This window comes from Myotis davidii, unplaced genomic scaffold, assembly GCF_000327345.1.
Source record: "Myotis davidii unplaced genomic scaffold, ASM32734v1 scaffold524, whole genome shotgun sequence".
Lineage (NCBI taxonomy): Eukaryota > Metazoa > Chordata > Mammalia > Chiroptera > Vespertilionidae > Myotis > Myotis davidii.
In genome coordinates, this window is record NW_006299263.1 from 1,505,232 (window position 1) to 1,514,765 (window position 9,534).

A 9,534-nucleotide genomic window follows, 5' to 3' on the forward strand; every position below is an offset into this window, starting at 1 on the left:
AAGACGGTGGTTCTGGCCGAAAGGAAGCTTGCTGCTATTCTTTTGGAAAAACTATTATCTGTTAGATCACTTAAAATAAAAAAAAGTAAAAACTTTTTAAAAATTAAATTTATTGGGGTGACATTGTTCAACATGATCATATAGGTTTCAGGTGTGGGTTTCTATGTTACAAGATCTGTATATTGCACTGTATTCCCATCACCCAAAGTCAACTCGTCTCCTGTCACCATATATTAGGACTTCCTTCTGCCCCCACCCCCTTCCCTCTGGCAACCACCACTCTGCTTTTAGTGTCCATGAGTTTCAGTTTTATATTCCACATATGAGTGAAATCATATGGTTCTTAGCTTTTTCTGTCTGACTTATTTCACTTAGCATAATATTCTCAAGGTCCATCCATGTTGTTGCAAATGGCAGTATTTCACCCTTCCGTATGGCTAAGTAGTATTCCATTGTGTATATGTTCCACTTCTTCTTTAGCCAGTCCTCTATCGCAGGATACTCTCATTGTTTCCATATCTTGCCCACTGTGAATAATGCTGCAGTGAACACAGGGGTGTATATATATCTTTGTGAATACATGATTTCAAGTTTTTCAGGTATATGCCTAGAAGAGAGATTGCTGGGTTCTATGGTAGCTCTATTCTTAATTTAGAAAAATAAAAACCTTTTGTTTTACCTGTACTTATTCCTTCTTCAGTGCTCTTCCTTTCTTTATTCAGATTGAAGTTTCTAATCATGAAAAGATGTTGGGTTTTGTCAATTTTTTTTCTCTCTGTATAGTGAGATGAAAAAGTGTTTTCTGTTCTTTATTCTATTAATATGGTATATTACATTGATTGTGTTTTATAGTATATGTTGAACCAACCTTGTATTCCCGGGATAAATCCCACTTGATCATGGTTTATAATCCTTTTTCTATGTTTCTAGATTCAGGTTGGTAGTATTTTGTTTGGAATTTTTGCATCTATATTCACAAGGGATATTGGTTTGTAGTTTTGTTGTAATATCTTTGTCTGATTTCTTTATTGTTTTTCTATTCTCTATTTCATTTATTTTCAGTCTAGTCTTTATTATTTCTTCATTGGTTATTTAGAAGTGTTATTCGATTCTCATATATTTGTGATTATCCTAATTTTTTATGCTGGTATTGATTTCTACTTTTATTCCATCATGGTTGGAAAAATGGTTTGTATGATTTCAATGGTTTTAAATTTATTGAGGCTTGTTTTATGGCCTAACATATTGTGTGCCTGGAGAATGTTCTGTGTACCCTTGAGAATGTATATTCAACTGTTGTTTTGTGGAGTATTTCATAGATGCCTGTTAGGTCTGTTTGCTTTATAGTGTTGTTTAAGTCTTCTATTTCCTTCCTCTTCTTCTTAGTTCTATTCATTATTGAAAGTAGAATTTTCAGGTCTTCAACTATTAATGGAAAATTATCTATTTGTAAGAATTGTCTTTTTCTTTCTTCAATTATTTCATTTTTTGCTTTATGTACTTGTCTCTTTTCTTATGTGTATATATGTTTATAATAGTTGTATCTTCTGGATGAACTGACTCTTTTATCATTATAAAATGTCCTTACTTGTCTTTAGTAACAATTTTTGTCTTAAAGTCTATTTTGTTTGATATTAGTGTAGCCATTCCAGCTTTCTTTTGGTTACTGTTTTCATGGTGCATATTTTTCATGCTTTTACTTTCAACCTACTTGTATCTTTAAATCTAATATATGTCTCTTGTATACAATATGTAGTTGGATAATTTATTTTTATCCATTCTGTGAATTGGATTTTAATTGAAGTCTTCAGTTCATATAAGTTTAATGTAAATATTGATAAGATTGGAGATACTTCTTCCATTTTCTCTTTATATTTGTTTCTTTTTTGTTTGTTTGTTTTGGTTCCTTTGTTTTTCAATTACTGCATTCTTTTGTGTTAAATACATATTTAAAAACATTTTTCTATGGTAACATTTTAGTTCTCCCTCCCCTTTTTAAGTGGTTGCTCTGAGGATTACTGTTAACATCTTTATTTGTAATAATCTAATTTAGATTAATACCAACCTAACTTCAATAGTAAACAAAAACTTTGCTTCTATTAAGTGCTTTTCTATCCCCCCTTTATCCTGCTGTCACATTTTACCTCTTCACAAACTGTATGCCCACCAACACAGATTTATAATTATTGCTTTTTGCTATTGTCTTTCAAATCTGGTAGGAGAAAAAGAGTTACAAACAAAAATACATTTATGCTGGTTTTAATATTTGTGTTTCTAGTTACTTTTATTTATGCTCTTCATTTCTTTATGTGGGTTAGAGTTATTGTCTAATTTTCTGTTATTTTAGCCTGAAAGAGAAGTTCCTTTAGTATTTCTTGTAGGGCAGCTCTGCTAGCAATAAACTCTGTTTTTGTTTATCTGGATCTTAACGTCTCCTTGATTTTTGAGGGAGAATGTTGCTGACATAGAATTCTTAGATTTTTCTCTTTCTTTTAGTACTTTGCAAATGTTGTCCCACTTCCTTCTGGCCTCTGTCGTTTCCAGTGAGCAGTCAGCTGTTAACCTTGTATGTGAGGAGTCACTTCTCTCTTGCTGCTTTCAAGAGTCTCTCTTTTTCTGTAGTTTTCAATAGTTTTATTATATGTTGCAAACACTGTCATCCTGCCCACCTCTATTTGAAAGGATAGCGCAGGACTTTTGTTGCTTTAATTCATCCCTTATATCTCTGTAGCATTTCTCTGATCTATCAAATTTATGATATAGTAATATGTGGGTTTGTTTATCATATTTGATAGATTTAGAAAATTTTAGAGTAATATTTGTGTGATCCATGGCCATAATTCATTTATCTAAGAGATTTGTTGAGCACCTACATATCAAAAGTCTATGCCAGACTTTCAGTTTCCTTAAATAAGTGACAGATGGTCCTGCCTGTGAGGTGACACATTTACTTGGTAGAGGACACATACTCAGCTAACTACAATACAATTAGAATGAAGGTATGCTGAGTATAAACAGAGTATTTTTGGAGCATAGAGGAGAAAGTCACTCATTTTTATATTGGACAGATAAACAAACTGAGGATTATATAGATGAAGGAATTTGAGACTTTGAGGTTACATACATTAGAAAGACAGGGCCAAGGACGATAACCTGTTATTATGGTTCTTTTAATGAAACCATGGTGAGCAGAGAGTGTTGTTATGCTGTATTTTAAAGCATCAAAGGTAAAAATGATTTTTAAAAATGAAATATTAGAAAATGATTTGGCAAATGTTGATGCTGTTGGTGCCAGGATTTGCATATTGTACCACAGTTTCCTGTTTTCAAATGTATTAATTGACCCACAAAGGACAGGTAAATATGTGAAGCACAGAATGGCTATTTTGCTTCAAAAGATGTGCATGCTACAAATAAAAATAAACAGTATTTATACTTTACTAGTATGAATTTAGCAAACAAGTGACTATATTGAAAATTGAGGTTCAAATATTAAAATATACTTAATTTTACTAAATCTACCCTAAATATTTTCTTTTCATTTTAATTGATATTTATGCTTTGAAGAGAATTCCCCCCTTCACCTCATAAAATTTTGGAGATGCTGAGTTTATAAAATTAGAGTTTCCTTAATAATAGAAATTGATGATCAATCAGAACTATGCTCTTTTCCCATAGGGTAAAGCATTACTTACTTGAGCATAGAGTTTTAATTTTAATCTGGATGCCTCCTTTTCTATTCTCCCATGATTCTTTGCAGCGGGGCAAGAGAAAGCAAGTCTTATAAAAAGAAATACAGTATGTGGTGCTTATTAAAGTTACATACATCTCAGAAGAATTTTGATTTACTGCAGGTTGTGCATATGTTGCATATGGACATTTCTAGGGAACAGATTCCTTATTACTAAACAGCGAATGGCTTCTAGTACTCCATTATTGCTCCGGGAACATGTTAGTAATGATTATGAAAGGTAGGATACCATGAAATCTGTAAGGTGATTTGGCAGAAGTCGATGCTGTTGGTGCCAGGATTTCGGTACCGTACCACATTTTCCTGTTTTCAAATGTATTAATTGATCCGCAAAGGACATCTTTTGGAGACAAGCATTCAGACAGACTGGCACAGGCTGGACCTCCGCCAAGACTGCTCGGAAGGTTGCCATACTGGGAGCAAAGAGTGAGAGAGAGAAAGAGGGAGAGAGAGAGGCAGAGGGAGAGCTGAGGAAAGAAAAAAAGGCAAGACTTGGCACAGCTCAGTCAAATCAGCTTCTTTTGTCTGCTTTCTCGGCTTGAGCTTCAGGAAAGAAAATCGTCCTGGGGTACAGGAAAACTCAGAACTTTTTGGTTTTCAAACTTAGAAGGTTTTTTAAGTCTCTTGGGCTATTTGAAAGTGTTGGTACATTCAATGACGTTTGGTCACCAGTATTTAGGGAAATAAAAGCCTTTTTCAAAATGAAGCTTCCACAGTGTCCATGCATTTGGGAAATACTGTACTTGATTTTTTGCATGTATGACTATACCATGAGAGACAGGATTAATATAGAAGATGGCAAGGCAAATTTCTAATTAGAGAGAATATTAATTTTCTACAAAATAAAGTTTGTTCATCAATACAAACCTGCTTTCAAATCAAATCAGACATCCTTCGGAATGTGTTCAGAACGTAAGTTTTTAGATTTTATTTTATTTTTTCCCATTTATAGACATTCACTTTTCAAGGAGCCTTTCTAAGATTTTATGCAACCTAGCCAGGAAGTCAGAGTAAAAGTTGTTTTATCCATGTGTTTAAGAAAACGTTTTCTTAAAGCAACAGCTTTTATTTCTGCTGCTTCATGCTGTCCTAAACTACATCCCCCAGCAATGAGTGACAACACTGAAGACCAGAAAGGCAAGCTGAAGACACCCGACTTCGCTTGAAGGGCAAACAAGAAATGTGAGCTTGGTCATTATTTTTGTGTGTGTCTTTGCTCTGAACCAGTTTTTGGAGGTGGGTGGGGAGGTGGGTGGGGAGGTGTCTGTGTCTAAAAGATGTGTGCGATTAGGGAATTCTCATTGTGAGAAGGAAATGATAAAAGGTAATTTTTATGATGTTGGCAGAAATGGCTGGGAATGGTAGAGAATAGAAGTTTAAATCTTTTGGATAAGAAATAGTGAGCTGTGATTGAAATACTTGGGGAAAAAATCCATTATTTTTAGTTCATTAGATTGTATAATTAAAACGATTACTACAGCTTGGCTCTCTCAAAATGTTTTAAGTAGAAGGAAAATCTAAAAAGTTCATCGATTTTCTTTTCAATATTACCCAGTATTTTATTTGCATTTATACTTTATATCTAATTTTTAACAATAAATGTTTCCTGTTAGGCCTGGTTATGATTACATTGTGATAGTTCTGCTGTTAAAAATCAGCATTATTGTAGGATAGGTTAATTGTAAGGCACGTTTTTTTGTGGACCACCCTCTTTGTTATAAATACTCTATTTCTAAAGAAGAGAGTTTGAGTTGTAGTAGGTTATGATTTCCTGTAATATTATATTTCCTTTTTATTTTATATACTAAAAGAATACAGGAAAATCGTATACATTCACATAAGTACTAATCATTTTTGGCAATATAAAAGACTGCCCCAGGATCTATGCTTTTGTTTTGAGTATGCAATCATGGATTTGTTAATCCTTTCACAATTTTTGTTTTTGTTTTTGTTTATATTATTGAGCGCTTTGAGTAATGAAGTTCTGAAATGATTTTTATAGTATTATAATGATACACAGTAATGGCATTTAATATACAAGTATAGTAAAAATATATATGAAAAGGTGTTTGCATAGTTAAGCTTAAGTATTTACTTCAACTTTTTTGCTAATCAACGTTTTGATCTTCCATAAAATGAAATCACTAATGTTCATGTGTGTTGCCAATACGACGACCTTTGTTTTATAAGCTTCTTTATACACCATCTCACTGATACTCCTAAGATGGACGCCAAAACATAAAAGACGTGCTGATAGGCACTGGAAAAGAGGTGTTTGCCTGGCCACTGTCTTCCTTTTGAACTGATCACAGGATCATTCATGCCTGTACTAAAACCCAACAATATGTGAAACAAAAAGGAAGTTCAATAAATAAGTTAAATTACAGCTACATTTTAATACTGACCGTCTTATTACCGATTTTTATTTACTTTAATTTACTTCTTAAACAAGTTTGCTAAATATGCAACTTCTTTAGTTTGTTTAAGACCATTTGCCCTTAAAGTTGGAATTATTTGCTAGATTATTTCCTAAATTCTTTGTAGCGAATTTAGTAAGAGCAAACTTATTTTTATATCCAGACTTTTTTATGTCTAATTATTTTCTTAACAGTATAATAAAAACTAAGTGAAATTAAAAACACAGATGTCAGAACATACATTTAGAAATATTTAATTTTTATTTTTACTAGCAAAGCTACATGTATAGTGTTTATTGGACTTAAGATTTAATAATAAATATTAACTTTAATACCCAACAAAGTTTCTTACCAATATATTCTCTCTGGCCTACTTGTTACATAATTTAACATGAAAAAGGTCCCATATTAAGATGCTCCTTGTTAACTGGGTATAACAGCCACTCTCTGTACAACCTTTTTTTAAAGGTATGTTCAAGAAACTGTGTTGATTACATTTTCAAGCATACATTTAGGTTTAACATAATGCATTCTTCTTTACTTTTAGACCTTTTATTTTACAAACACATTGACATAGGTTATAAATATTTCTATATTAGTATTATCATTTCACATTTTATTTTAAAGTATATAAATACTAGTGGTATGATTTTAGATGGACTCTATCTCAGCATGTTTTTTGTGTATATTTTGAAGTAGAATTATTAAGACAGAAATGGATTAATAGTTAACTGCTACTTGATGCCTATTATTAAGTCTCATTTAGATGTATATACCTGAACATACGAAAACACGATTCTGTCAACTAATGCAAACCTCTCAGGGGGCCTTAGTCTATCATTTTATAATTATTCACTCATTTATTCATTTAAACAAATGTTTATTGAGTACCCATTTAAGTATGCTAATATTTTATTGATGAAGTTATTTTGGGTAATAGGGAAGGATGCCGCATACATGGATAGCAGATGGAATGGATTTAAAATAGATGTACAAAATCCTAGATAGAAAAGAGCACTATTATAATGAGATTTATTTCAATAGGTTAAAGTATGTTAACTTTTATTGCACAACATATGTATCATAGAATGTTATTATGAAAAATCAGGCAATTAGTTGTAGCCCTTATAGATATAAGATTTTGTTAATCATTATTTAGGTTGCTGCATTTTATTGGCCAAAAAACTCCAGTAGTTCAAGTCTTCTGACAGATGTGTAAAATAAGCAATGCAGATGGTGTGAGGAAGAAATTACACAGGGCAGACGGAACCACTGCTCACATTCTAGATTTTATATATGTCAAAGTAGGTGTCATTAAACCTTCAAAGATATGGCTGTAATGAAAAAACAATGGCCTGTTTATGAGGAATTTTTTTCCTTTCCTGGGTTTACTTTTGTGAGTAAAGGAAGAGGAGGCCAACCCCATACTTGTAAGCCAGCAGGCATGGCCCTCAGAAAGTAAGTTTGCTAGGGGTGGGGTATTTTAAGTGAACCAATCAGTTCACTTTCCGTAAACTCTAATGTTTTGTTTCTTTTCTTTTTTTTTTAGCTTTGTTCACTAACGTAAAGACTCATAGGCAAAATACAGGTCTTGACTCTAGATGTAAATGAGCATTTAACTTGTTTATTCCATTAACTTGTACTTTAATATAAAAAGAAAATATAGGTCCAGATCCTGAAGAGGAGATAAAAATCACATGAGCCAGGGAGATGAGCTTGGAAGCTGTTGTAGTGGCCAAGGCCCGTGTCAGGGCTGGTGATCAATGGTAATGAAGACGGGAAGTGTTTCAGCTGTAGGTATGGATTGCTGAAGTAATTAAACAAATATCCCAGAAGGCCTGCTTTGTGCCAGGCACTATGCCAGATGTAGGGGATATTAGGATATAATTTCTGCTCATCAGGAATTCATTGTATAACTGGGGGTTGCAGAAAGAAGGATAAGAATAACTGATAAATTACAGTTTACCTGATACCTCATTTAATCCTAGCAACAATGCCTGGCACAGGAACTGGTACATAATGGCCACCCCATAAAGCTTCTTTGAAGGAATAAACCAAGTTGTGAACCAGCTATTAACATCTTGGATCTTATTTAATTAAAAGAATTTTCCCCCTCATGATTGAGAGACAAAAAGCATTGTGCTTGCTTTTATCTTGAGTTTGTGTTGCTGGTTATGGGTTTAGATGGAATGCAGAGTAGGGCCACATCTTTGTGACCAAATTAGAATCCCTCCAGGTAGCCACCGGAGACAAGATAAAATAGAGACTTGAACACCCATTCCCTCCCAGCTGGCTCTCCATTGTCTTGCATTCTCCCTCTCCCAGTTTCCCCAAAGGATTCCAGAACTGTGTCTTAGGCCTTGTGGTGTGGTCTAAAGCATGGAGCAGACCAACTGATTGTCCAGCAAGTTTAAAGTCTTTTTTATCAGCATAGGAAGAAGCTGAGGGGATTGAGAGAAGAGTAAAATAGGGAGAGGGAGAGAGGAAGTGAGGGAAAATTGTGGAGAGCTGAGGGTACTGTCCCATAGCCGGCTTCAGTCCTAGTAATAACTTCACTGAGAGTGAAGATAAATGTGGGATGTCATGGTTAGACTGGAATATCAGAAGCAGCCAGCATTCAGAGTGTGATAAGATATTATGTGGGATTGCTGAGGCCAGTTTGTGTTGATCAGCATCTTTCTAGCCTTTTTCCAGAGGTGTTCTGAGAACCATTAGAGCAGTGGTTCTCAACCTTCTTTTTTTTTTTTTTTTTTAAATATATTTTTTTTATTGATTAAGATTGATCTTTAGAGAACAGGGGAGAGAGAAACATCAATGTGAGAGAGACACATCAATTGGTTGCCTCCTGCATGAATCCCAACTGGGGCCGGGGATCGAACCTGCAACCCATGTGCGTGCTCTTGACTGGGAATCGAATCTGTGATCCTGGGGCGCGAGGGTGGATGCTCTAACCACTGAATCACGCTGGCCAGGGGCGGTTTCCTTTCTGATAGAAATGTTTGCCCATCTGTATCCTCTGTCCATTTCCTAGCTAAACAGGTGGCCTGCTTTTCAGTTCCAGCCCAAACCTAAGGAAACCGAAGCCGTTAGGACGTGGCTCAGACACACTTCACATCGGGTACGTTCCCGATCCTTTTACCCAGCACTGAGCTCCCTTGCTGCCCGGCCCCATCCCGACAAGATAAAATAATGGCAGCGCGGGGTGGTGATCGGAAACCCCAGGTTTGAACCCTTCAACCTGTGACACCTTGGATAAGGAATGCAGCCTCTCTGAGCCTCGGAGGAGGAGACAGGTGCACGGACATGCGCCTCAGGGCGCCTGGCACCCTGGGTGAAGGAGAGCCGTCTCCACACATCAGGTCAGGT

General features: G+C 34.9%; 1 protein-coding gene across 3 annotated transcripts in view; it reads left to right on the top strand.

Moving 5' to 3' along the window:
• Positions 1-9,534, top strand: part of MSRA (methionine sulfoxide reductase A) — a 388,021-nt gene that overhangs the window by 30,371 nt on the left and 348,116 nt on the right. The window contains exons 1-2 of one of the 3 annotated variants that reach the window (XM_006774773.2): positions 4,181-4,663; positions 4,859-4,933. The exons of 1 other annotated variant lie outside the window; for it this stretch is intronic. Coding sequence is in view for 1 of the 2 variants with exons in the window: in XM_006774772.2 (XP_006774835.1) it covers positions 4,651-4,663 (13 nt within the window). In the remaining variant the exon portion in view is untranslated. Of the gene's footprint in view, positions 1-4,180; positions 4,664-4,858; positions 4,934-9,534 lie in introns of those variants that run through there. One more of the 3 variants, XM_006774772.2, reaches the window with a different exon arrangement.